The following is a 25,523-nucleotide window of genomic DNA, read 5'->3' on the forward strand; positions in this document are numbered from 1 at the left end:
GAGCCTTCAGTCTCGTCCCTGAAGCCGAGAATTGGCAGTTGTGTCTCCACCCCCCGTGCTTATTGGCCAGCCTGGCTGCGGGTGACAGTGAGTGGCAGACACCGGGCCTAGCGCTCCGGATCGGGCCGAGCCGAGCCGAGCCGAGCCGAGCCGGCGGAGCCTCTGGAATCACACGGGTCGCTGTTTCTGAGGTGAGACGTGAGACGGTTATTGGAATCCCAGGGCCCGTGTCTGGCCTTGCCCAAGGGTGTCTGCGGAGCCCTAAGTGAGCTCGCGGCAGGTAACGGGGGAAGGGGCGCCGCCGGCGGGGCGGGGGCGTGCAGCTGGAATGTTTTGATTGCGGGCGCGCGCAGACGAGGGCGCGCGCGGGCGCCGGGGCCGCGCGCAAGGTTGTCCGCTGTTGGGAGCTGCCAGCCCTTGGCCTGGGGCCGGGCGACCCTGGGTCGAAGTGGACTCCGGTCTACGGTCGCCGCGGCTGGATGTGGGGAGGCAAGCCAGCCCACCCGGGCTATCAGCTGTAGGGCTGACTCGATCCCCGGAACATCCGCAGGAACCCCTGAGCCCAGGCCCAGCCGGCCGGGGCTCCACGGGCCCTGGTCCACACGGACCCTGTGAGTGGTGACTTCCCTGAGGGGCAGGACTCTCACTTGCCCAGGGAATCCCACCGGGGCCAGGCTGGGCCAAGATCCACGGCCCCCAGGGGCTGCACGGACAGGTGAGTACCACGACCATGCCTGGCTCCCAGGACCTAGGGAACCCACAAATTCACCTAGGATCGGGGATCTACACTGACCCAGTCAAGGTTTCCCATCCAGCAGGTTTGCTCACTGGCTGGATCTTTGGTGCTAGGGAAGTAAGAAGAGGGTGACCAGAAAGGTCCTCTTGAGGAAAGACTCTCTTGGTTTTGTGGACCCTGAGAAGTATGTCATTTCTGAGGCTAAGGTGGAGCAATGGAGAGATAGTCCAGAGGGGCCCCTGGCCTCAGGTCTGTACCCACTCATTCTCCATGGGGTCCCTAAGTTACTTCTTGAGACTCTGGAGTTGGAACAGTGGCCCTGTTTAGCGCAGCCAGAGGAAGTGCTGGTAGTCCTGGGCTGGAAGGGTGCTTCTTCCTCACTGCAGCCTTCCTGCCCCATGCTTGGCCTCCTCTTCATGGGGTGTGGATGGGTGGGAGGGTGGGGTTCCTTTTTATCCCCACTCCCCACTCTCTGGGGCCTGACATCTTCTCCTCCAGCAGCTGCAGAGCATCGAGGGCTGGAGTGGAGCACATACTGTCCATGGAGCTGGTAGGGCCATGTGCTTTTCTCAAACATTTGTTTGCAAAGTGCTTCCAACCTGCTAGTCTCTTGGGAGACCAGGGTTCCCAAGATGGGTGGGGGAGGGACTTTTCTGTTCGTTAAATAGAAGATGAAACAGCCCCCAACAAAGGGGCAGATTCTGGCTTTGGGCCAGGAAGGCAGCAGTAGACACCCAGACTGGCCAGAGTTAAGGCCCCCCTAGCCCTGAGCTTACTGTCTTCCTTGTGTTACTACTTCTCTGCCTCTGAGCCAAGCAGGCTGGTAGTGGAGACAAAGCCCAAGGGTACTTTCTTACTCCTTTTTGCACTAGGCAGGGCAACCCGTGGGCAGCAGCTGGAACTGAATCAGGGTCTCTTCTTCCTCATTGGCAGGTGGTCAAGGTGGACAGGGGGTGGTGGTGATGGCGCAGTTTGACACTGAATACCAGCGCCTAGAGGCCTCCTACAGTGATTCACCCCCAGGGGAGGAGGACCTGTTGGTGCACGTCGCTGAGGGGAGCAAGTGTGAGTTCTTGGACATGACAGCCATAGGGAGAGCTGATGGAAGACCATGGTGGGAGCAAGGGGCTTGTGTTCTCCCAGAGCTCTGACATCTCTGTTCCTATCCCACAGCACCGTGGCACCATATTGAAAACCTTGACCTCTTCTTCTCTCGAATATCCTTTTGTGTTTCTGAGTTGGAGCTCTGGGACCTTTAGTGTCTCTCTAAGCCGGGTCTCTGGTGGAAGGTGGGGGTAGGTTTGACTCTAATATCTGGAATGGGGAATGGAGCTCATCCTGAGGCTGAAAGAGGCTGGTGAAATCATCATTAAGTAATGATAGCCCACATTTACCAAGATCTGTTGCCCGTGTCTACTTTGTGGTGTTAATTTGTGGAGCCTTTCTAAGGGTAAGCCTCCATTTTTTTTTTTTTTTTTTTTTTTTTGAGATGGAGTCTCTGTTGCTGCTAGAGTCCAGGGGCAATCTCAGCTCACTGCAACCTCCACCTGCCGGGTTCAAGTGATTCTCCTGCGTCAGTCTCCCATGTAGCTGGGATTACAGGCACCTACCACGATGCCTGGCTATTTTTTGTGTTTTTCATAGAGACAGGGTTTCACCATTGTTGACAAGGCTGGTCTTGAACCTCCTGACCTCAAGTGATCCACCCGCCTCAGCCTCCCAAAATGTTAGGATTACAGGCGTGAGCCACCACACCCAGCCGAGCCTCGTTTTTGATGGGATGTTAATAATCGTAAAAAGTAACATCTTTTGACTCATTCTGTGTCAGCTCTGTGTTAAATACTTTACGTGCATTATCTCAGACCTAATACTCCCATGAGATAAGTGTTATTCATTCCTAATGTGCCACTGTGGATGGACAAAAGTTGAGAGGTTAAGTAACTTGGTAAAGTCACACAGCTAGAAAGTCACAGAGCCAGGACTTAAGCCTGAGTGTGTTGACACCAAAGTCTGTGCTCTCACCTGCTGTCTTTACTGACCACTTTTTCTTAACAATTATACGTTTATAATCTGCACCAGAAGAATGGCTTCACATGTATGCTCATCGGGGAGATCTTTGAGCTCATGTAAGTATAAGAAGGGACAGATGATGTGGTAAAAGAATACGTCTTAAGTCTTTCCTCTCCTTGCACTCACGCCTGGCCCAACCTGCCAGTACAACTCAGTCCTAGGCTAAAACTTTGTAGATCTCTGTAGTTCAGGGACTGGGTGTGGCACCAAAACTTACAGCTTCACCTTTCTTTTTTTTGAGATGGAGTGAGTCTCACTCTGTCGCCCAGGCAGGAGTGCAGTGGTGCGATCTTGGCTCGGTGCAATCTCTGCCTCCCAGGTTCAAGTGATTCTCCTGCCTCAGCCTCCTTAGTAGCTGGGACAACACGCATGTGCCACCATGCCTGGCTAATTGTTTTTGTGTTTTTAGTAGAGATGGGATTTCACCAAGTTGGCCAGGCTGCTCTCCAACTGCTGACCTCAGGTTAGGTTATTCACCTACCTCGGCCTCCCAAAGTGCAGGGATTACAGGCATGAGCCACCATGCCCGGCCAAGCTTTCCCACAAGAAAAGCTTTCCAAGGCTTATCTCTTCCGTGAAGAGAACCCAGGCCTTGGTTGGGCGCGGCAGCTTACACCTATAATCCCAGCACTTTGGGAGGCCCTAAAAATACAAAAATTAGCCGGGTGTGGTGGTGCATGCCTGTAGTCCCAGCTTCTTGGGAGGCTGAGGCACAAGAATCACTTGAACCTGGGAGGTGGAGGTTGCAGTGAGCTGAGATTGTGTCACTGCACTGCAGCCCAGGTGACAGAGTGAGACTCTCTCTCAAAAAAAAGGAAAAGAAAAAAGAACTCAGGTCTTGACCTTGATCATCTCAACGCTCCAGTGGAAAGTACATTGTTCAGTCAGGAGGTCTCAGAGATGCCAGCCACAGAGAAAAGCCTCTGTTCTGCCTTGGCTGTACCATAGCCTGCCCCTAGGCAGAGAGCCTCCTGGGAGAGAGAAGCCATATAGCATTGCCAAAGGGGAAGGGGCTAAGAAGCCCTCCTTCAATCAGAAAACTCCCCCAAGGGCTTTTAACTACAACCTCAAAAGGCAGTCAGGGACTGGAGATCAGAGACCCACAGGATGAAACCTTCAAGAGTCCAGAAGTGGAGGCTGAGGTTACCATGAGGTGAGGAAAGCAGGCTGCAGCTGTGGCAGCTGAGGCTAAGAGCAAAGAGTGGGCCTGAGACAGTTCTGTGGGGCTGAGGAGCAGAGAGGGCCCACTGGGAGTTCTCCAGGCCCTTCCAGTTCCCAGTCTTGTTCTGCCACCTCCAGACTCTTCTCTTCCCACTGGGTTTCACTGGGGCCTCTCTGGCTCTCAGACTGCACTCCTTCTTTCCAACTCTCCAGGCAGTTCCTCTTTGTGGTTGCCTTCACTACCTTCCTGGTCAGCTGCGTGGACTATGACATCCTATTTGCCAACAAGATGGTGAACCACAGTCTTCACCCTACTGAACCCGTCAAGGTCACTCTGCCAGACGCCTTTTTGCCTGCTCAGGTCTGTAGTGCTAGGTAAGGGCTGCAAGTCAAGAGGATACCATAGCCTTGAGTTCTGCTAGCAGGTGGGTAATAGAGTGGAGTCTGAGGCAGCAACTCATACTCCAGAACTGATTCAGGCTCAGTCTTGCAAAAATAGTTCAGGATAGCAGCGTCTCTACCAAGACTCCTTCCTTGAGGGCCACCTCTCCTCCCCTTCTTTTTTCCCACCAGGATTCAGGAAAATGGCTCCCTTATCACCATCCTGTTCATTGCTGGTGTCTTCTGGATCCACCGGCTTATCAAGTTCATCTATAACATTTGCTGCTACTGGGAGATCCACTCCTTCTACCTGCATGCTCTGCGCATCCCTATGGTAAGACTGGGAAGTTGGGCACTTAGCCCATAGTCTAAGATGTACTAAGAGGTATGGGTGTATACCTCGGCATCAGTTGTCCTTATCTGTCATTGGCAGGTCAGGAAGTGTCTCTTAAGCTCACAACCCTTGAACCTCACTTCTAATACAGGGCAAGGGGGTCGAGGCAACAACTCCACCTTCCATACTTTGTCTCTTCCTCACCTCACCCTGCAGTCTGCCCTTCCATATTGCACGTGGCAGGAAGTGCAGGCCCGGATTGTGCAGACTCAGAAGGAGCACCAGATCTGCATCCACAAACGTGAGCTGACAGAACTGGACATCTACCACCGCATCCTCCGTTTCCAGAACTACATGGTGGCACTGGTTAACAAATCCCTCCTGCCTCTGCGCTTCCGCCTGCCTGGCCTCGGGGAGGCCGTCTTCTTCACCCGTGGCCTCAAGTACAATTTTGAGCTGATCCTCTTCTGGGGACCTGGCTCTCTGTTTCTCAATGAATGGAGCCTCAAGGCTGAGTACAAACGGGGGGGGCAACGGCTAGAGCTGGCCCAGCGCCTCAGCAACCGCATCCTGTGGATTGGCATCGCTAACTTCCTGCTGTGCCCCCTCATCCTCATATGGCAAATCCTCTATGCCTTCTTCAGCTATGCTGAGGTGCTGAAGCGGGAGCCGGGGGCCCTGGGAGCACGCTGCTGGTCACTCTATGGCCGCTGCTACCTCCGCCACTTCAACGAGCTGGAGCACGAGCTGCAGTCCCGCCTCAACCGTGGCTACAAGCCCGCCTCCAAGTACATGAATTGCTTCTTGTCACCTCTTTTGACACTGCTGGCCAAGAATGGAGCCTTCTTTGCTGGCTCCATCCTGGCCGTGCTTATTGCCCTCACCATTTATGACGAAGATGTGTTGGCTGTGGAACACGTCCTGACCACCGTCACACTCCTGGGGGTCACCGTGACCGTGTGCAGGTGGGCCAGGGCCGCAGGCGGGAGCAAGCCGTCTAGCATTCCTGGGAAAGCCTTACATCTCACCATGACCCTGATCCCACTAGGTCCTTTATCCCGGACCAGCACATGGTGTTCTGCCCTGAGCAGCTGCTCCGCGTGATCCTTGCTCACATCCACTACATGCCTGACCACTGGCAGGGTAATGCCCACCGCTCACAGACCCGGGACGAGTTTGCCCAGCTCTTCCAGTACAAGGCAGTGAGTGGAGTTGGAGTTAGGGCCTGCTAGAGACTGGCTGGTCGCTTGGTGGTGAGGGCTGGGTTCCCTCCTGCTCGCTTGTGACCTTGGTCCCGCCCTTTTAGGTGTTCATTCTGGAAGAGTTGCTGAGTCCCATTGTCACACCCCTCATCCTCATCTTCTGCCTGCGCCCAAGGGCCCTGGAGATTATAGACTTCTTCCGAAACTTCACCGTGGAGGTCGTTGGTGTGGGAGATACCTGCTCCTTTGCTCAGATGGATGTTCGCCAGCATGGTCATCCCCAGGTACTGGGAGAGGAGGGAGCCAGGTGGCCAGGGATAATGCTGGAACATACAGTGTCTTTGGGAAAACCACAAAAAGACACCTCTTCTGAGTCACACAAAGGCAATCCTATACCAGGGGCACACTGCTTGGGAGCCTGGGCTGGATTTCAGCCCTAATTTGCACCCTGGGCCAAGCTCCCTTAAGAAAGGCACAACACAAGTAACTGGCTCAGCATGCGGCCCTGCCTGGGGTGGGGGGCACCAGGGCCCCTGGGAAAGATTGACAGTGCACTGTGGTTTCCGTCCTCCAAGGGTAAGGCCTCTCCACTAACAGGAAAGGTGCAGGAAGGCTCCTGGAAGAGAACAGTCCTGCTTACTCTGCTCTTCCTTGTGCAGTGGCTTTCTGCTGGGCAGACAGAGGCCTCAGTGTACCAGCAAGCCGAGGATGGAAAGACAGAGTTGTCACTCATGCACTTTGCCATCACCAACCCTGGCTGGCAGCCACCACGTGAGAGCACAGCCTTCCTAGGCTTCCTCAAGGAGCAGGTTCAGCGGGATGGAGCAGCTGCTAGCCTCGCCCAAGGGGGTCTGCTCCCTGAAAATGCCCTCTTTACGTCTATCCAGTCCTTACAATCTGAGTCTGAGGTGTGTTCCTGGGGACTGGGAGATGATGGGCAGAGTGGACTTCAGGAGCTGGGAGTTGAGGACCGGGCATGGGGTGGAAGGCTTCCTTCTGTCTCTTCAGTATGCACCACTGGGGCCTGGGATACAGAATACTAGGGGACCCCGGAGGCCTTTTTCGTTTCTTAAGAATTCTACCTACCCCTTTCTTTCATAGCCCCTGAGCCTCATTGCAAATGTAGTAGCTGGCTCATCCTGCCGGGGCCCTCCACTGCCCAGAGACCTGCAGGGCTCCAGGCACAGGGCTGAAGTGGCCTCTGCCCTGCGCTCCTTCTCCCCGCTGCAACCTGGGCAGGCGCCCACAGGCCGGGCGCACAGCACCATGACAGGCTCTGGGTGAGTAAATGGGGGCCAAGATGGGAGGGCATGGCAGCCCTCAGCAGCTTGTGTGGGTCTTGGAAAAGTTCACAGCTGCTGTCTGTCTATACTGGGAGAGACAGGGTGGATGCCAGGACAGCCAGCTCCGGGAGCAGCGTGTGGGAAGGACAGCTGCAGAGCCTGGTGCTGTCGGAATACGCGTCCACAGAGATGAGCCTGCATGCCCTCTATATGCACCAGGTGAGTACGCAGCTGAAAAACAGAGTAGAGGGTTTAGATGCGGAGAAGTAAGACTGGGGTTCCAAACCCTTCTCTGCCATTTACCTGCTCTGCCACCCCCAATCCCATATCTACCTTCTTAATATCCTTTTTAGCTAAGCGTGCTCTCATCCAGGGCCTTCACACACTTGCAGTTTCCCCTGCCTAGAATCCACTTCCCTGGGATATCCAGATGGCCTCCTCCTTCTTCTCAGGTCTCTGCAGCTGCCGTTTCCCTAAGACTTTCTCTGATTACTCTCAGTAGAAGGCTTCCTTGCCCACCCTCCTGAGTCTCCCTGTCTTAGTTTTCTCCATAGCATTTAGCACCATGTGACATACCGTGCTTTTTCCTTATTTATTTGCTTATTCTGTATCCCCTCTACCAGTATATAAGCCTCACAAGGGCTGGCATTTCTGTCTGTTTTGTTCACTGCTGTCTCCCCACACCTAAAAGAGTGCCTGGCACTTAGACCATCAGTCGGTTTGTTCTTGAATCAAATGAATAGGTAAAATGAGGGCCATTACAACACAGGCTTGTGAATGTAACCTGCAAAGATCAGAGGTATATTACACACTATTAACATAATAGGTGCTCTGAGGCAAGAATTCTCGGGGAAGGGGTAAAGTAGGAACTGACTGATAGCAGGTTGGAGGGCAGCTGTTTCAGATGGACATCCTTCTGTCCCCCACTAACGAGCCCCTCATTTCTCCAGCTCCACAAGCAGCAGGCCCAGGCTGAACCTGAGCGGCATGTATGGCACCGCCGGGAGAGTGATGAGAGTGGAGAAAGCGCCCCTGATGAAGGGGGCGAGGGCGCCCGGGCCCCCCAGTCTATCCCTCGCTCTGCCAGCTATCCCTGTGCAGCACCCCGGCCTGGAGCTCCTGAGACCACCGCCCTGCACGGAGGCTTCCAGAGGCGCTACGGCGGCATCACAGGTATCCAGTTGGGGGTATAGAAAGAAACAGGCTGCAGGGAAGAGTAGTTCTTCCAGGGCCTCTCAAGGGGAAGAAAGAGGTCTGAGGGACCAGGCCCAAAGACTCACCCCCCAAGCAGCCCCCAGCCTGTTCCTCATTCTTGTGTTCCTTCTGTGAGTATGCTTACTCTTACTTGTTTCCAGATCCTGGCACAGTGCCCCGGGCTCCCTCTCATTTCTCTCGGCTGCCTCTTGGAGGGTGGGCGGAAGATGGGCAGTCGGCATCAAGGCACCCTGAGCCTGTGCCCGAAGAGGGCTCGGAGGATGAGCTACCCCCTCAGGTGCACAAGGTAAGGGCCCCAGGGCCTAGGAACAAGTGCCAGAAGTAGTAACTTCCAGGGTGAGGTAACAGCCTTTCAGGGGAAGGAAGGTATGCCCACCCCCACACAGAGATTCTGTACCCTCCCCTCCAAAATACACTACCCCTTCTTTTCTCAACTGCTCTGCAGGGCTTGGTTTTTCCTTTCCTTACCTCCCCAGGAATCAACCTTTCCTGTCCCTTTATCTCTAGGTTTCTATGGGGCTAGCAGGTATCAACCAGTAGCTGAAGACTATCTCTGTTACCAACGCTTTCTCTCCACAGGTATAGACAAAACTGAGCAGGGTTCCTATGGCCCAGGATGGAGGCCACCGCTGCCCTGCCATCCCATCCCGTCTTTCCGCCATGGGAGGGCTCCTCTGAGTGTTGCCTGGCCCCACGTGTGTGGTGTTTGTGTGTCTGTGCCTGGCCAATGGAGGTGCCAACACTGGGCTTGCCACAGCCCCAGGAGAGGAATTTGGGGCCTAGGAACCGAGGGCACACAGGACTCTAGCCTCATCCCCAGGACCCCCTTGGCTCAGAGTGTGGTGCTAGAAACCGGTCCCCAGCCCAGCCCCAGTACTGCCACCTTTACACCTACCCCTGCAAGTCCCCAGAGGGCTGCCCGCCACAGAAGCTGCCAAGCAGGGAGAACCTGTGCCAACTGTGGAGTGGGGAGGTTGGGCCTGGACCCTCAACCCCTGCAACGTTCCCTAGCCCCCTCAGTAGATGAGCAGGTCAGGCTGTGGCCCTTACCTCACCCGCAGTTCTTGCCCAGTGCTGCAGCCGGCTCACCTCTCTCCGCTTCCTGCACATCACTGGCCTGTGTGTGCTGCTTGCTCCTGTTCTGTTCGCTTGCTCCCGTTCCGTTCGGCTTTTGCTTTGCGTTGGGGTGAAGGCCCTAGCTTCCAGCTCCCCTCAACGCTATCTTTTGACACTAAGAAAGGTTTCTAAATTGTAGGAGCAGGATGGAAATACTTTGCTGCCCTTTCCAACTTTTAGAATGGGCCCCCAGGAGACTAAGGTCTTCCTGGGCCCTCATTGCTGCTTATCGTAACCCCCATCACCTGCACATGGGACAGACCGGGCTGGAGGGTGACCTCAGCTATGTACGTCCCAGCAAGAGAGCTCTGGCCCGCATCTCGCTGTCCCCTGGAGGGGGATGAAGGGCGATGCCTCGCCCGAGCCTTTGGGCTGCTGCACTGCATGCTGGGACTGCTCCTACTCTGTCCCACCCCTCACCCAGCTGTGGTCTGGCTTTGGGAGAGTGGTGAATTGCGCTGCCCGAACTCGGAGCGGAGCAGGGTACGGACCGTGTACAGCTTGATAACCCTTAATAAAAAGGGAGTTTGACCAGACTTCTTGTTGTCTCGCGCGGCTAGAATCCTGGGAACAAGAGAAATGGGATGGACTCGGCCGGGGTCTAGAAGAAAGTATGTTTAGGCCGTCGCTCAGATACGCTGAGCTAGGCGGCTGGCGGAAGGGCAGCTTCCGACCCACGGTTCCGTGGAGGTCTGTTTCCAGCCCCAAGCCACGATTCCGTGGAGGCTTCCAGCCGAACGTGGTGGTCAGATTTCCCTCCTTGAGCACATAAACTAGCCGGCTCTACCTCTCTATTTTGCATTCCTCCCGTGCACCATTTCCCCCGCCCCCCTTCGGAGACATTTGGCCAATGGGAACCCTGGGTAGGGGCCGGAGGCGGTCATGTGGGCGGGGCTACAGCCGTGGCTCGCGGTCCGAGTCCAAAACCGAGCATTCCCGTGGGCCTGCAGTCGGCGGAAGGGTCCCGGGTCCAGAGCCAGTGGGGCCGGGATCAGACGGCGTACGTGCCCTGCGTGAGTGCGTGGCGGCGGCGCGTGCGCGAGGGGAGTGGGCAGTGAGGCCTGGTCCACGTGCGTCCCTTCCCGGGACCCCCGCAGCTTAGCGCCCAGCGGCTACATGAGCCGAGACACCCGGATGTCCTCGCCCCTCTCCGAGTGATCAGTCTTGTCCTTTGGTCCCGCAGTGCCCTTAGTCTCGGCCGGCGTCCACGCATTGCCATGGTGACTGTAGGCAACTACTGCGAGGCCGAAGGGCCCGTGGGTCCGGCCTGGATGCAGGATGGCCTGAGCCCCTGCTTCTTCTTCACGCTGGTGCCCTCGACGCGGATGGCGCTGGGGGCTCTGGCCTTGGTGCTGGCTCTTCCCTGCAGACCCCGGGAGCGGCCCGCTGGTACTGATTCGCTGTCTTGGGGGGCCGGCCCTCGTGTCTCTCCCTACGTGCTGCAGCTGCTTCTGGCCACACTTCACGTGGCGCTGCCCCTGGCCGGCCTGGCTGGCCGGGTGGGCACTGCCCGCGGGGCCCCACTGCCAAGCTACCTACTGCTGGCCTCCGTGCTGGAGAGTCTGGCCGGTGCCTGTGGCCTGTGGCTGCTCGTCGTGGAGCGGAGCCAGGCGCGGCAGCGTCTGGCAATGGGCATCTGGATCAAGTTCAGGCACAGCCCGGGTCTCCTGCTCCTCTGGACTGTGGCGTTTGCAGCCGAGAACTTGGCCCTGGTGTCTTGGAACAGCCCACAGTGGTGGTGGGCAAGGGCGGACTTGGGCCAGCAGGTGAGGGACTCTGTGGGGAGGGGGAAGCCTCTGCCGGCCGGGCCTGGGAAAAAGCACTGCATGTCCAGTCACACTGCTTCCAGGCTTTAGGATGCCTCTAAGCAAAGGGAGAAGGGAGGGGCTGAGTCCTGCGGAGAGCTGATAGCCAGCTGGTGGGGTGTGTCTTTGCTGAGTCACTGTGGTTTTGCTTTTTTTTTTTTTTTAAGCCTGTAAGTGCTGCATGTGTTCATGACACCAGTCCCTGGCCCTATTATAAGTAGTAATACAATGAAATTTTATCCTCAATGATACTCTCTCCACTTATATTTCATTCTAGGTTCAGTTTAGCCTGTGGGTGCTGCGGTATGTGGTCTCTGGAGGGCTGTTTGTCCTGGGTCTCTGGGCCCCTGGACTTCGTCCCCAGTCCTATACATTGCAGGTTCATGAAGAGGACCAAGATATGGAAAGGAGCCAGGTACACCTCAGTTTCTTTTTTTTTTTTTTTGGAGACAAGGTCTTGCTCTGTCACCAGGCTGGAGTACAGTGCCACGATCTTGGCTCACTGCAACCTCTGCCTCCCGGGTTCAAGCGATTCTCCTGCCTCAGCCTCCTGAGTAGCTGGGACTACAGGCACATGCCGCCATGCCCAGCTAATTTTTGTATTTTTAGTAGAGACAGGGTTTCACAACGTTGGCCAGGATGGTCTCGATCTCTTAACCTCGTGATCCGCCTGCCTCGGCTTCCCAAAGTGCTGGGATTACAGGCGTGAGCCACCGCGCCCAGCCTCCTTTTGTTTTTAAGACAGAATCTTGCTCTGTCACCCAGACTGGAGTGTAGTGGCGCGATCTCAGCTCACTGCACCCTCTGCCTCCTGGGTTCAAACAATTCTCGTGCCTCAGCCTCCCAAGTAGCTGGGATTGCAGGTGTGTACCACCACACCCGGCTAATTTTTGTATTTTTAGTAGAGGTGGGGTTTCACCGTGTTGGCCAGGCTGGTCTTGAACTCCTGACCTCAGGTGATCCACCTGCCTCGTCCTCCCAAAGTGCTGGGATTACAGGCATGAGCCACTACACCAGGCCCCACCTCAGTTTCTGAATCCTAGAGTCTTTTCATTTCATTCCCTGTCATCATTCCTTCCCTGCAAAATGAAATGCTTCTTTTCCAAATCTCAGTTTGCAACTTAGTTTTTCTGACCCCATCAAGGATCACTTGTGGGTCTGAGATACCTGGGAGCTATAACCCAATATGTTTTTCCCTAACGGGTTTTTGGCTAGTGCACTTGCTTGATTTCTGAGCTCCCCTCCTACGTGTTTCACCATCCTAGGTTCAGTCAACAGCCCAACAGTCTACCTGGCGAGATTTTGGCAGGAAGCTCCGCCTCCTGAGTGGCTACCTGTGGCCTCGAGGGAGTCCAGCTCTGCAGGTGGTGGTGCTCATCTGCCTGGGGCTCATGGGTTTGGAACGGGCACTCAACGTGTTGGTGCCTATATTCTATAGGAACATTGGTGAGCAGGAGGAGTGCCAGCTCAGTGTGCTGGTCCTTCATCAGTTTGGTGGCTGGGATGGTCCTTACCTAGGGAGGTGGGACAGAGCTGGGTGGTCAGAAAGAGGCTGTGGCTGGTACCTGGGGCCATTTTGCCTGAAGAGAGTCCTGGGTGCCATAAGTGGGCTCTGACTCTTTTTTTCCACAGTGAACTTGCTGACTGAGAAGGCACCTTGGAGCTCTCTGGCCTGGACTGTTACCAGCTACGTCTTCCTCAAGTTCCTCCAGGGGGGTGGCACTGGCAGTACAGGTATGAGAGACTCCGCCCTTATCCTGCTAGGTACAGTCCCCTCCCACAGGCAGTCCCTCACCATCCACCTCTCCCAGCATTCCTCCCCAGCCCCCATGTGCTCTCAGACCTTTCACTTCCTGGTGCTGGGCTGATATCCCTCAGCTCCCAGGCCCTACTGAGGCCTCCCCTGGCTTCCTACAGGCTTCGTGAGCAACCTGCGCACCTTCTTGTGGATCCGGGTGCAGCAGTTCACGTCTCGGCGGGTGGAGCTGTGCATCTTCTCCCACCTGCACGAGCTCTCACTGCGCTGGCACCTGGGGCGCCGCACAGGGGAGGTGCTGCGGATCGCGGATCGGGGCACATCCAGTGTCACAGGGCTGCTCAGGTGCCACCCCAGTGGAAAGGGCATGTGGGAGGGTGGAGCCAGAGAAGCAGGGAGAGGGGCCTGTAGGAGGAAGAGAACAGACCCTGCCTGAGGAGCTGCCCCTCCCACCTTGGTGTTTTTTTTTGTTTTTTTGTTTTTTTGTTTTTTTTTGAGACGGAGTCTCGCTCTGTCGCCCAGGCTGGAGTGCAGTGGCCAGATCTCAGCTCACTGCAAGCTCCGCCTCCCGGGTTTACGCCATTCTCTCGCCTCAGCCTCCCGAGTAGCTGGGACTACAGGTGCCCGCCACCTCGCCCGGCTAATTTTTTTTGTATTTTTTTTTTAGTAGAGACGGGGTTTCACCGTGTTAGCCAGGATGGTCTCGATCTCCTGACCTCGTGATCCGCCCGTCTCGGCCTCCCAAAGTGCTGGGATTACAGGCTTGAGCCACCGCGCCCGGCCGTGTTTTTTAAATCATAGGATTATTGTATACATGCTCTCCTAATAACTCAGGTAATGCAGGCAGAGGGCAAATCTCTTTCGAGCTGCCCTCACTTCTTCAGAGCTTCCCACTGTTTAGTATGTTGGGTTCTGCTCTTTTTTGAGACAGAGTCACGCTCTGTCACCCAGGCTGGAGTACAGTAGTGTAATCTCTGCTCACTGCAACGTCTGCCTCCCAGGTTCAAGCAATTCTCCTGCTTCAGCCTCCTGAATAGCTAGAATTACGGACCGGACGTGCACCAGCGTGCCTGGCTAATTATTGTATTTTTAGTAGAGACGGGGTTTCGCCATGTTGGCCAGGCTGGCCTCGAACTCCTGGCCTCGTGATCTGCCCACCTGGCCTTCCAAAGTGCTGGGATTACAGCTGTGAGCCATGGTGCCCGGCTGGGTTCTGCTTTTTTGCATTTTTACATACATACTATATATGCAGACTCACATAACTAATATGGTATCGTGGAGGTTTTTGCTAAAACAAATGGTATTGTGACATAGCCATCATTCTCAGAGTTGCTTATTACCAGAACATTATGGAGATATGTTTTTCTTTCATGCCTGAAGGTCTCCCTCATTCATTGTGATTGATACAGAGAATTCTGTAGTTTGGGCATGGTTGATTTAGCCACCCACCTCTTGGGGTAGAATCAATTAAGACTGGTTCCAGTCTGTTGCTTGAAAATAAAACACTACCCTGAAATGTCTAGAGGCAGCGTTGCTGGGTCTAAGCCCCAAACCTTTCTTATTCACTTGACCTGCCCTCCTAGCTACCTGGTGTTCAATGTCATCCCCACGCTGGCCGACATCGTCATTGGCATCATCTACTTCAGCATGTTCTTCAACGCCTGGTTTGGCCTCATTGTGTTCCTGTGCATGAGTCTTTACCTCAGTGAGTGCTGCTGGGTGACACCATCTCCGTGGACTATCCAGGGACTCCCTTGGCCATGAGCTCTGCCCCTACTCAAGTGACCCACCTATGGGAGGTGTTGGATTGGTGGACTTGAATGGGCTCCTGGTGCTCCTCATGTGATGGGCGGGTCTCTTCTGTCAAATCAAACCTTAGCTCAATCTAGCTGAGGGGCTGGGGAAGGACATTCTTGTCACGTTAAGTCTGCGCTGTGGACACAGGTCAAGGAAGCCTCGTTTGTGTAACAAGATGCAGCTTGCTTTCATTTGTTTACCAAAAGCGTTTTCTACACATGAGGCTTTGTGCAGGTTGCAGAGATGCCTCCCTGTGGAATCTGGGTCTCTGGGCTTGAGCATAGGTTTAGTGTGTACATGGCAGGTAGTGGACATTGACATTTGGTCTCTGCTTTTGGGAATGATGTCCTATTCTGCTCCCCATCCTGTCACTCTCCAGCCCTGACCATTGTGGTCACTGAGTGGAGAACCAAGTTTCGCCGCGCTATGAACACACAGGAGAACGCTACCCGGGCACGAGCAGTGGACTCTCTGCTAAACTTTGAGACGGTAACAGAGGCCCCAGTGGCAGTGGTGTAAGGTGTGGACATGTGGAGGAGTGTGGTTAGGACCACTGGGGCTGACAGAGAGCTGGGGGTGTGATGTTTGTATGATGTTTGAAATCAGGAAGGAGGACTGAGAGTTGGGGGGAATGACCCGAGTGCCATGTGTTGTGCCCATGCCAAATAATTTTGGTTTGAATTCATCAGGTGAAGTATTACAACGCCGAGAGTTATGAAGTGGAACGCTATCGAGAGGCCATCATCAAATATCAGGTGAGGATGCTAGTTTGAGGTCTCCAGAGAATAATACCCTGGCCTGGTAGAATTTTCAGGGCCAGGAGTAATAGTCGAGTGTTGGGGTGGAAGGGGCCTGGGCCCAGGTTTGGACTCACTGATGGCCATCGTGTATAGGACATTCCTCTTCCTGTGTTACTGCCCTCAGGGTTTGGAGTGGAAGTCCAGTGCTTCACTGGTTTTACTAAATCAGACCCAGAACCTGGTGATTGGGCTTGGGCTCCTCGCCGGCTCCCTGCTTTGTGCATACTTTGTCAGTGAGCAGAAGCTACAGGTGAGGCAGGATCTTGGATGAGAGAGGGGGGCACAAGGAAAAGGGGGCCTGGGGCCTGTGTCTGGGCCACCAGGCTCTTGGGTAGGAAGTGGGCAGGGTGACACAAGAAGAGCAGCCTGCAGGCCTCCCGTGACGTGGTCCGCTTCCTTGATCGCCACAGGTTGGGGACTATGTGCTCTTTGGCACCTACATCATCCAGCTGTACATGCCCCTCAATTGGTTTGGCACCTACTACAGGTAATCTGAGCCCTGGCCCTCACCTGTCCAGGGCACATTACTATTTCCTGGCTACTCAGAGAAGTCCTAACCAGCACCTTTTTGCAGGATGATCCAGACCAACTTCATTGACATGGAGAACATGTTTGACTTGCTTAAAGAGGAGACAGAAGTGAGTGAAGGGAGAGGAGTAGGGTTTGGGGAAGGAGGAGCTGTGTGGTGTTTCTTGTGCTTGGAAAGTACAAAGCTGAGAACCTCAGCACACATGGGTGGTGCCCTTCCAGGTGAAGGACCTTCCTGGAGCAGGGCCCCTTCGCTTTCAGAAGGGCCGAATTGAGTTTGAGAACGTGCACTTCAGCTACGCCGACGGGTGAGGCCTTCCTTTGCTTTTCTGTGCTTTTCTGCACACCGCCTTCCTACTTCTCACTGCTCTGAATCCCTGCTTTTGGAAAAGAGCCTGGGCAGGGGAGGGGCAGGGCCTACTAGCAGCTCTGGTGATGGAAGGTGCCTGCTGAGCAACCACCCTTCCTTGCAGGCGGGAGACTCTGCAGGACGTGTCTTTCACTGTGATGCCTGGACAGACACTGGCCCTGGTGAGAGGAGACTCAGCCACTTGGCCCAGATGCCTCAAGCTTCCCTCATTCAGTGCCCATGGTAGCTCATGACCCAGGGTGTGGAGTCAGAGAGCCCAGTCATGACAGGCAACAGGATTGAATGGTGCAGCCTCCACGGACATCGGTGACCTCTTGGAGAGGGAACCTTAAAAGCCAGTGGGCCTCAGCCGGGTGTGGTGGCACATGCCTGTAATCCCAGGACTTTGGGAGGCTTAAGTGGCCACATCACCTAAGGTCAGGAGCTTGAGACCAGCCTGACCAACATGGTGAAACCCCATCTCTACTAAAAATGCAAAAATTAGCTGGGCGTGGTGGTGGGTGCCTATAATCCCACTACTTGGGAGGCTGAGGCAGGAGAATCACTTGAACCTGGGAGTCGGAGGTTCCAGTGAGCTGAGATCGTGCCATTGCACTCCAGCCTGGGTGACAGAGTGAGATTCGATCTCAGAAAAAAAAAAAAAAAGCCAGTGGGCCTGAGATTTTTTCCACTGTTTCCAATGCAACAGGTGGGCCCATCTGGGGCAGGGAAGAGCACAATTTTGCGCCTGCTGTTTCGCTTCTATGACATCAGCTCTGGCTGCATCCGAATAGACGGACAGGACATTTCACAGGTAAGGTTGCTCAGGAGAAGACTGTAGTTTAGGGGTGGTCTGTGTGTGGAGGAATGATAAGGGCTGGGTGTCCAGAGAGAGTAGATGTCACCCTTGCAACAAACTAGGGCCATTCTAGCATGATATAACCTACAGTCACACAAGTAAAGTAGTCCTATGAAGGATTTGTGTGGTACCATAAAAGCTACAAAGGTGGCTCATGCCTGTAATCCCAGCACTTTGGGAGGCCGAGGCAGGTGGATCACTTGAGCCCAGGAGTTCAAGACCAGCCTGGGCAACATGGCAAAACACCCTCTCTACAAAAAATACAAAAATTAGCTGGCCATGCTGGCACACACATGTAGTCCCACCAGGAGGCTGTAGTGAGCTGTGATCATGCCACTGCACTCCAGCCTAGGTGACAGAGCAAGGCCCTGTCTCAAAACAAAAACAAACACACACACACAAAAACAAAGGTACAAAGATCTTCTGTAGCCAGGTGTGGTGGCTTACACCTGTAATCCCAACACTGGGAGGTCAAGGCAGCAGGATCATTTGAGTCCAGGATTTTGAGACCAGCCTGGGCAACATATCCTGGCAACCCCATCTCAACAAAAAATTAAAAATTAGCTTGACATAGTGGCAAGTGCCTGTGGTCTTAGCTACTCAGGAAGCTGAGGTGGAAGGATTGCGTGAGCCCAGGAGGTCAAGGCTGCAGTGAGCCGAGATTTTGCCACTGCAATCCAGCCTGGGTGACAGAGTGAGACTCTATCCCAAAACAAAACAAAACATCGACAGCAATCTGGTGAAGTGGGAAGAGAAGATGGGGAAACACAGAGGAGTGATTTGTCCACACGGCTAAGATCTGGGGCAGTGATGGTGGGATTCTTACCAGGGCCTCTTATCCCATGTGCTTCTGGCCAGCCCACCCTCCCTCCCAGGCCTTGGGGGTATCTCACAAGGCAGAGTGTGTGGTCTTTTGGCCCTAGGTGACCCAGGCCTCTCTCCGGTCTCACATTGGAGTTGTGCCCCAAGATACTGTTCTCTTTAATGACACCATCGCTGACAATATCCGTTACGGCCGTGTCACAGCTGGGAATGATGAGGTAGAGGCTGCTGCTCAGGCTGCAGGCATCCATGATGCCATTATGGCTTTCCCTGAAGGTAAGATTCCTTTGCAGAGAGTCCCCTCCCCTCCTGGTGTTGCCCTGTTAATCTCTGACCCCTGTTCCCTCCGTTTGTTTCTTCCACGTAAGAAATGTGTGGTGGGTAATATCCACAGGGTACAGGACACAGGTGGGTGAGCGGGGACTGAAGCTGAGTGGTGGGGAGAAGCAGCGCGTCGCCATTGCCCGCACTATCCTCAAGGCTCCGGACATCATTCTGCTGGATGAGGTGCGCCCTGGGTCTCCTCCCCTCCTTCCTCCCTTGTGTATACTCAAGCCATTCCTGCTGGGCACTGTCCCCACCTAGAACAGATATCATGAATCCACGTCTCACAAAACACACTTTACAGTTCTCAAGCCCAAACGAGGCTCTTGTATATTCTTGAGGCCTCAGCCAGCAGCCTGCCTCCTCCTTCCACTGGGGTTTTGAGTGGCAGGAACAGTTTTACTTGGACCCTCTCTACAGGCAACATCAGCGCTGGATACATCTAATGAGAGGGCCATCCAGGCTTCTCTGGCCAAAGTCTGTGCCAACCGCACTACCATCGTAGTGGCACACAGGTACAGGACTACAGGCCTGGGGCGGCTGGCGGTGTGGCCGCTTTGGGTGGGGTAGTAGGCAACTGATCTTTGACTTCTCAGGCTCTCAACTGTGGTCAATGCTGACCAGATCCTCGTCATCAAGGATGGCTGTATCATGGAAAGGGGACGGTAAGAGACACATAGATCAAAAGGACAGGTCTTCTGAATTGAGGGCTCCAGGAAAGGGGGTGTGAAGCCCCAGAGGCTTCTGGAGGGGACCTCCCTTGCCCATCCCAGCCTCTCTGCGGGCAGGCGGCAAGGACCCTTGGGGTAAAACTGATGGTTGGGACTCACACTTTCCTCCTCACCCCAGGCATGAGGCTCTGTTGTCCCGAGGTGGGGTGTATGCTGACATGTGGCAGCTGCAGCAGCAGGGACAGGAAGAAACCTCTGAAGACACTATGCCTCAGACCATGGAACGATGACAAAAGTTTGGCCACTTCCCTCTCAAAACCCAGAAGGGAATAAGATGTATGCCCTTCCCTAGCTTATTTCATCCTGGTCTTGGGGTGCGGTGCTAGCTATACTAAGGGAAAGGGACCTTTCAGAAAAACACCTTTTGGGGAAATAAAAATGTGGCCTGTGTGAGGATCACTGTGGCTTTGTGGGGTGGGGTACTGCAGTGGGCCTCTACCCGTATGTCAGGTGAGCATTCTTGACACGGCTTTTCTGTTTGAGGTTAGAGAGGAGAGAGAAACACACCACTTGTATGTCCTATCAACTGCCAAGATCCTTTATTTTCTCCAGGACCCTTCCTGCCCACTCCACGTCAGGGCAGCTCCAGCACAAGGGAAATGAGATGATGAAGGGCTGATAGTAAGGCCTGGCCAGCATCCACCGAGGGCCCAACCAGGCAACAGTTGCTAGCTGCTCTCTCCCATTCAGCTGGAACACTAGCAAAGCCTTCCAGAGGCTCCCAGGGCGACCTCCACATCACTCCCGCTTGTCTCTGCCCTCCAGGCTACTCCGGGCCACCTCTCCCTGTGTACCCTAGAGGTGTGAGGGCCACAGTCCTCCTCAGGTGAACCTCCCTCCCCAAGCCCAGGGCCCTAGCACAGGCTGCAGTTGGATGGCTTCGAGCTGCGGCTCTGGGCCTGGAGCAAGGAGAGGGGAAGGAAGGGAAGACAGGGTGCAACGTCAAGGAAATGAGGGGACGGCCCTCATTTCAGAGCTCAGTGCAGGCTGGAGTCATACTGAAAACCAAAGGACTACCACCATTCCAAAACTCTGCACCACTCAGAAGAACCCCCATCCCTGACTTCTTCCTCCCTCCCACTGCAGCACCCATCTTCACCCCGGCCTCATACCTGCTGCCGCTGGTATTCTGCCTCACTGGCTGACAGTGCTTGTGCTAAAGCTAGGTCTTCTTCCTCCTGACAACTGGGAGGGAGGAACAGTTTAAGTTGGATGATGGTAGGATCTAAAATTTGAGTATCTGTTCTGTGTGTGTCGGGCCTCACGTTGCCAAGCACTGCTGGGGATTATCTCAATCTTCATAGTAACACTACAAGGTGGGTGTTAGTATTGTCCCCATTTTTATAGAGGAAATGACGGCTCCATGGGTTAAATAACTTGTCAAGGATGATACAGTTTATCTTAATTTTGAGCCCAAGTTGCCAGCAATTATCTTGCATTGTGTCAGAGTGGTCCCACCTACCTCCCTCCAGACCAAACCCTTGCCCACAGCTTGCCCTTTCACAAGAGGGTAGCATACCTTGGAACCTGGGGTTTGGTCTCTGCCAGGGACATTTCCAGGGCCCGCTGCAGAGCTTCATCCTCACTCTGCAAAGGGAGAAAGAAGACCAGTGTCCTTGGACTTCACTCTCTGTGTGTTTGTTTCTGTCCATCCAACCTCTGCCCAACTCACCAGGCCGTTCTGCAAAGCAATCACGGGAGGGGCTGTCCAGGATGGAGACTGGGTTGTGGCTCTATGACCAAACATTGAAGAGGTGGAGGTCAGAGGTGTGAAAGGGAAAAAGGAGGAGCAGGGCAACGGGCAGGCCTACCTGCTGGGAGAGGGACAGGAAGGCATGGTTCGACTTGGGCTGGGGACCGTGCTTGTAGAAGCCACATTTTGTGCTCTGGAGATGGCAGCAAGTCTGTAGGGAAAGATATTGTTGGCATGTCTCTAAGAACCAACCTTACCCAGGAATTCAGGAGGGGAGTTCTGGAAAAACATGCACTTGAAAAGGAAGCTAAAAGACTCCCCTAGCCAACAGGGATATGGTTGAAGCTCCCCAATTTGTAACAACAGAGCTTGAGTCAGTTCCAAAAGAATGCAATAGTCCCAAAGGCAAGTAGAAGACTTGGCTGCAATTACCCTGCCCGGCTGGTTGGGTGCCCCTCCCCAGAGCAATCATGGTCCAGTGGGTGCCGGTGCTTGATGCAGAAGTTTCGGCTACAGCGTTCACAGGTCAGTTTCATCATTTCTCGCTGCCGGCAGCCAGCGCGCTCACACTTATTGGTGAAGATCTGAGGTGAAGTGAGAAGGTTGTCCCTGCTGAGACTCTGACTAGCTGTTTGGGTTTCCAGGCATCCGTAGTTCTGATCCCTACAATGTTTACCTTACGTTTTTGCTGTGCTGGATCAGAGCGACAGTCTCTGTCAATGTGCTCTCCCACAGCACGGTCAGGGGGCTCCCCTCTGGCCACAGGCACAGGCACATTACAGAGAGGGCACACAGGTACCTGGATATCCTGTAGTCAAGGAGCAAGGGTCAGTGTGTGGCCCACTCCAGTCCAACAAATCTCTGGTCCTGAAAGAACTTGGATAGGACCCAACACAAACACTCAAAAAAACAGTGTTTCCCAGCACTGACAGCCTCAGAAAGACAAAAGGGAAAAGAAATGTAAGACATGGATTTGGGGTATTCTGCACGCATTCTCCATCTGCCCGCTTTCACCCTGAGGATCGCCCCCTCACCTTTTGGTAAGCAGATCCACAGTGATGCTGGGCGTAGGCCACATGGTCTGCGCAGAAGATGCCTAAGCAAGCATCACACTTAAGCGGCAGAAAATCTGCAGAGAGTTGGTCGGATTGCAGGTCCAGGGGGACCTCGATGTCCTTCTCTCTCACTCAAGCCTTCCACTCAGCGGAAGGAAAACACCACCCTATTTGCGACACACTGCCCCTTCCCAAGCCCATTACCTCCTTGGCCCCGCCCCCTCTGTCGCTGACCCCCCCCCAACTTCAAGCCCCGCCCCCCGGCATTGCCAGCCTGGGAACCCACCCTCCCCTCCCCACCTGCGGTTCAAAGTCCCTTTCCGCTGGGCCCCGCCCCCCGCGCGCTCCGCCCCTCACCCAAGCGCTGACAGCTCGGCTCCGAACAGTGAGCCCCGAGGTCCGGAAACTCCATCGCCAGGCCGGGTGGGGTCTGCTAGGAGAAGCGACGAGTGCTGAGAGGCTCTAGGGCTCGTGCTCCGGGTCCGGACCGCGACCCCGCACTCTGCCGGGCTCCCTGCTCCGCCCCTTCCTCTCCCCCGCCCAGCCCGTATTACCGGAGCCCCCGCGCCAGCCGGCCCACGGCGCCCGCTCCTCCCTCGGCGCGCGCGGCGCGCTGACGTCATCACGCAGGACTGGCGCGTCGGCGCTGTCTCCCGGCAGCCGGGGAGCGCCAGGGTCGAACCTAACCCCGCCTTGCTCGGGGAAGCTGAGAGCCGGAAGACTGTCCCGAGGCGACAGGATGTTCGTGCGCGGCTCCGCGACCCTGCGCGCGGGCGTATTCCGCAGAGGGTCTCTCTGAGGGATCAGGGATGGGCGAAAGGGCCAGCGAAGGCAAAGACGGATATCTTAGGGGATGGAAGGCTAGGTGGTTTGGGGTCTTTCACAATTCGGTCCTTAGCCCGCTTCACACACGATGCCCTCCTCCTGGCCATTTTGTTCACGGTCACGGCTGCCCTTCGTCTCCACCAGCTGACAGCTCCCATATTTCCCTGAAGTACAGGTGTCTCTAGAGCTGCAGATCCCTCCTCCAGTTTCAACTTGGGTACCCTCCTCAGTCTGAACTAGGTGCACCTGCTATGTGATCTTCCTTCTTCCATTCTAGCACCCATATCACTAATGAGCTGTCCCCCAGCTCCTATATAAGTATACTGGGAAGTCAGGAACCACGTCTACCTTGTTTCGTGTTAGGTCCCAGCACCTAACAGTGCCTAGAACAGTGTGATCCTCAGTCTTTAGTGTGAATCCAAATCGCCTACAGAGCAAGTTTAAAATGCGGATTTCCGGGCCCTGGAGCTTCTAATTCAGTCGGAAGCACCTGAAGGGGTTCTGACACAGATTGCCCATGCACCACACTCTGAAAAACACTAGCCTAGAATATTCTCAGTGATCATTAAATAAGTGTAGCCAGGACTACAGGCACAAGCCACTATGCCCAGCTAATTTTTAAATTTTTATTTTGTAGAAATGGGGGTCTCACTTTGTTGCCCAGATTTGTCTCGAACTCCTGGCCTTAAGTGATCCTCCTGCCTTGGCCTCCCAAAGTGCTTGTATTACAGACGTGAGGCACTACACCTGACCAATATTCTTTTTTTTTTTTTGAGACAGAGTCTCACTCTGTCGCCCAGGCTGGAGTGCAGTGGCACGATCTCGTCTCACTGCAACCTCTGCTTCCCGGGTTCAAGCGATTCTCCTGCCTCAGCCTCCCAAGTAGTTGGGACTACAGGTGCACACCACTGTGCCCGGCTAATTTTTGTATTTTTAGAGACGGGGTTTCACCATGTTACCCAGGCTGGTCTCGAACTCCTGACCTCGTGATCCACCCGCCTTGGCCTCCCAAAGCGCTGGCATTACAGGCTTGAGCCACCGCGCCCGGCCAATATTCTTTTTATTTTAAATTACTTCCAGGACTTTATAAATGCTTTTATTTTGTTTCAATATATAAACTGTCAGATTTCAAATAATTGTTTTCCAGTCTCATTATAATCATTTGATTCTAAGAATTTCGTTTATTCCTTTTTTTCTCCGTATATATTAATCGGTACAATTTAGAATTGTAGGCTTCCAGTCCCGGCATGGTGGCTGACGCCTGTAATCTCAGCACTTTGGGAGGCTGAGGCAGGAGGATCTCTTGAGCCTAGGAGTTCCAGCCTGGGCAACATAGTGAGACCCTGTCTCTACAAAAATAAAAAGAATTGTAGGCTTTCAGTTTGGAGAAACGTGTATGGAGCAGACTGAGCAAAGATAAACACTGCTGCTCTCCCCACTCCCACTTTACAAATGCTCAGATAACCAAAGTCTTGTGGAACTCAAAAAATAAAAATCTTCGGATCTCATTTTTGAGCATGAGCCAGAATGCTTGAAGTGCCATGAAGTCATTTGTTCTTATGTTGCTATAAAGAAATACCTCGCTAGGCACAGTGGCTCATACCTGTAATCCCATCCCTTGGAGGTCAAGGTGGGAGGGTCACTTGAGCCCAGGAGTTTGAAACCAACTTGGGCAACATAGCAAGGCCTCCCTCTCTACAAAAAGTAAAAAAGTTGGCCGGGTACAGTGACTCATGCCTGTAATCCCAGCACTCTGGGAGGCTGAGGCGGGCGGATCACGAGGTCAGGAGATCGAGACAAGCCTGGCTAACATGGTAAAACTCCATCTCTACTAAAAGTACAAAAAAAATAAGCCGGGCGTGGTGGCAGGCACCTGTAGTCCCAGCTACTCGGGAGACTGAGGCAGGAGAATGGTGTGAACCCGGGAGGCAGAGCTTGCAGTAAGCCGAGATGGTACCTCTGCACTCCAGCCTGGATGACAGAGCGAGACTTTATCTTGAAAAAAAAAAAAAATTAGCCAGTGGTGGTGGCGGGTGTCTGTAGTCCCAGCTACTTGGGAGGCTGAGGCAGGAGAATGGCATGAACCTGGGAGGCGGAGCTTGCAGTGAGCCGAAATCACGCCACTGCACTCCAGCCTGAGCGACAGAGTGAGACTCCATCTCAAAATAAATAAATACATACATACATATATACAAATGAAAAATTTTTTAAAAATTTAAAAGCTGGGCATGGTGGCATCCACCTGTTGTCCCAACTACTCGAGAGCCTTTGGTGGGAGGATTACTTGAGCCCAGGAGGGTGAAGTTGCTGTGAGCTATGATTGTACCACTGTACTTCAGCTGGATGACAAAGTGAGACCCTGTCTTTAAAAAAAAAGAAAATCTGAGGCTGGTTGATTTATAAAGAAAAGAGGTTTAATTTACTCATGGTTCTGCAGATTGTATAGGAAGCATGGTGCCAGCATCTGCTCAGCTTCTGGTGAGGCCTCAGGAAGCTTCTAATCATGGCAGAAGGCCTAGGGGGAACAGGCATGTCACATGGCAAGAATGGGAGCAAGAGAGAGAAGAGGGAGGTCCCCGAGTCTTTTAAAAACCAGATCTCATGTGAACTAACTGAGTGAGAACTCACTCATCACCAAGAGGATGGCACTAAGCCATTTATGAGGGATCCACCCTCAGGTT

General features: G+C 54.1%; 3 protein-coding genes across 16 annotated transcripts; 2 read left to right on the forward strand and 1 right to left on the reverse strand.

Annotated features, from left to right (window-relative positions):
• Nucleotides 1-13: 13 nt before the first annotated feature.
• On the forward strand, nucleotides 14-10,034 carry ATG9A (autophagy related 9A). Of its 9 annotated transcripts, none has more exons than XM_033230144.1 (17): nucleotides 47-191; nucleotides 551-715; nucleotides 1,235-1,286; nucleotides 1,670-1,801; nucleotides 1,910-1,953; nucleotides 2,798-2,862; nucleotides 4,181-4,342; nucleotides 4,541-4,682; nucleotides 4,899-5,647; nucleotides 5,731-5,884; nucleotides 5,989-6,168; nucleotides 6,544-6,792; nucleotides 6,986-7,164; nucleotides 7,269-7,386; nucleotides 8,118-8,340; nucleotides 8,523-8,668; nucleotides 8,962-10,034. In XM_033230144.1, exons 4-17 carry the CDS (start codon nucleotides 1,699-1,701, stop codon nucleotides 8,965-8,967), a joined length of 2,520 nt encoding a protein of 839 aa, XP_033086035.1. In that variant the 5' UTR covers nucleotides 47-191; nucleotides 551-715; nucleotides 1,235-1,286; nucleotides 1,670-1,698; the 3' UTR covers nucleotides 8,968-10,034. The 9 variants fall into 9 exon arrangements, with proteins under 9 accessions (XP_033086041.1, XP_033086035.1, XP_033086037.1 ...); XM_033230146.1 differs by having other exon boundaries at nucleotides 1,238-1,286; XM_033230142.1 differs by lacking the exon at nucleotides 551-715 and having other exon boundaries at nucleotides 59-191.
• A 281-nt stretch (nucleotides 10,035-10,315) lies between these two features.
• Nucleotides 10,316-19,663, forward strand: ABCB6 (ATP binding cassette subfamily B member 6 (Langereis blood group)). Of its 3 annotated transcripts, none has more exons than XM_033230139.1 (20): nucleotides 10,318-10,511; nucleotides 10,682-11,264; nucleotides 11,581-11,718; nucleotides 12,569-12,749; nucleotides 12,936-13,037; nucleotides 13,221-13,404; nucleotides 14,643-14,764; nucleotides 15,236-15,345; nucleotides 15,546-15,611; nucleotides 15,781-15,906; nucleotides 16,067-16,143; nucleotides 16,231-16,294; nucleotides 16,407-16,492; nucleotides 16,658-16,715; nucleotides 17,243-17,347; nucleotides 18,316-18,490; nucleotides 18,609-18,721; nucleotides 18,959-19,053; nucleotides 19,135-19,203; nucleotides 19,388-19,663. In XM_033230139.1, the coding sequence occupies exons 1-20, from the start codon at nucleotides 10,381-10,383 to the stop codon at nucleotides 19,497-19,499; spliced, it is 2,697 nt and encodes an 898-aa protein (XP_033086030.1). In that variant the 5' UTR covers nucleotides 10,318-10,380; the 3' UTR covers nucleotides 19,500-19,663. The 3 variants fall into 3 exon arrangements, with proteins under 3 accessions (XP_033086031.1, XP_033086030.1, XP_033086032.1); XM_033230141.1 differs by having other exon boundaries at nucleotides 10,413-10,498; XM_033230140.1 differs by lacking the exon at nucleotides 11,581-11,718 and having other exon boundaries at nucleotides 10,316-10,511.
• A 121-nt stretch (nucleotides 19,664-19,784) lies between these two features.
• On the reverse strand, nucleotides 19,785-22,638 carry ZFAND2B (zinc finger AN1-type containing 2B). Of its 4 annotated transcripts, none has more exons than XM_033230174.1 (10): nucleotides 22,572-22,638; nucleotides 22,375-22,447; nucleotides 21,997-22,091; nucleotides 21,644-21,770; nucleotides 21,395-21,546; nucleotides 21,081-21,173; nucleotides 20,942-21,002; nucleotides 20,789-20,856; nucleotides 20,382-20,454; nucleotides 19,785-20,064 (listed from the first exon to the last, which is right to left on the reverse strand). In XM_033230174.1, exons 3-10 carry the CDS (start codon nucleotides 22,038-22,040, stop codon nucleotides 20,008-20,010), a joined length of 675 nt encoding a protein of 224 aa, XP_033086065.1. In that variant the 5' UTR covers nucleotides 22,041-22,091; nucleotides 22,375-22,447; nucleotides 22,572-22,638; the 3' UTR covers nucleotides 19,785-20,007. The 4 variants fall into 4 exon arrangements, with proteins under 4 accessions (XP_033086065.1, XP_033086062.1, XP_033086063.1 ...); XM_033230171.1 differs by having other exon boundaries at nucleotides 21,639-21,770; nucleotides 22,572-22,635; XM_033230172.1 differs by having other exon boundaries at nucleotides 19,785-20,168; nucleotides 21,639-21,770; nucleotides 22,572-22,635.
• Nucleotides 22,639-25,523: the final 2,885 nt, after the last annotated feature.

The sequence above is a fragment of the Trachypithecus francoisi genome, unplaced genomic scaffold (genome assembly GCF_009764315.1).
Source record: "Trachypithecus francoisi isolate TF-2019V2 unplaced genomic scaffold, Tfra_2.0 Lachesis_group13, whole genome shotgun sequence".
In the NCBI taxonomy this organism is placed as follows: Eukaryota; Metazoa; Chordata; class Mammalia; order Primates; family Cercopithecidae; genus Trachypithecus; species Trachypithecus francoisi.

Bases quoted from the DNA above. Each gene is read 5' to 3' on its own strand.
- ATG9A (XM_033230150.1), top strand. From the start codon at position 1,699: ATGGCGCAGTTTGACACTGAATACCAGCGCCTAGAGGCCTCCTACAGT. The intron at 1,802-1,909 runs GTGAGTTCTTGG...CCTATCCCACAG, and splicing joins CGTCGCTGAGGGGAGCAAGT to CACCGTGGCACCATATTGAA. The intron at 6,169-6,543 runs GTACTGGGAGAG...TTCCTTGTGCAG, and splicing joins GCCAGCATGGTCATCCCCAG to TGGCTTTCTGCTGGGCAGAC.
- ABCB6 (XM_033230139.1), top strand. From the start codon at position 10,381: ATGTGGGCGGGGCTACAGCCGTGGCTCGCGGTCCGAGTCCAAAACCGA. The intron at 10,512-10,681 runs GTGAGTGCGTGG...TTGGTCCCGCAG, and splicing joins AGACGGCGTACGTGCCCTGC to TGCCCTTAGTCTCGGCCGGC. The intron at 11,719-12,568 runs GTACACCTCAGT...TCACCATCCTAG, and splicing joins AAGATATGGAAAGGAGCCAG to GTTCAGTCAACAGCCCAACA.
- ZFAND2B (XM_033230171.1), bottom strand. From the start codon at position 22,429: ATGGAGTTTCCGGACCTCGGGGCTCACTGTTCGGAGCCGAGCTGTCAG. The intron at 21,547-21,638 runs GTAAACATTGTA...ACTTCACCTCAG, and splicing joins CAGCACAGCAAAAACGTAAG to ATCTTCACCAATAAGTGTGA. The intron at 21,174-21,394 runs GTAATTGCAGCC...CTTTCCCTACAG, and splicing joins CACCCAACCAGCCGGGCAGG to ACTTGCTGCCATCTCCAGAG.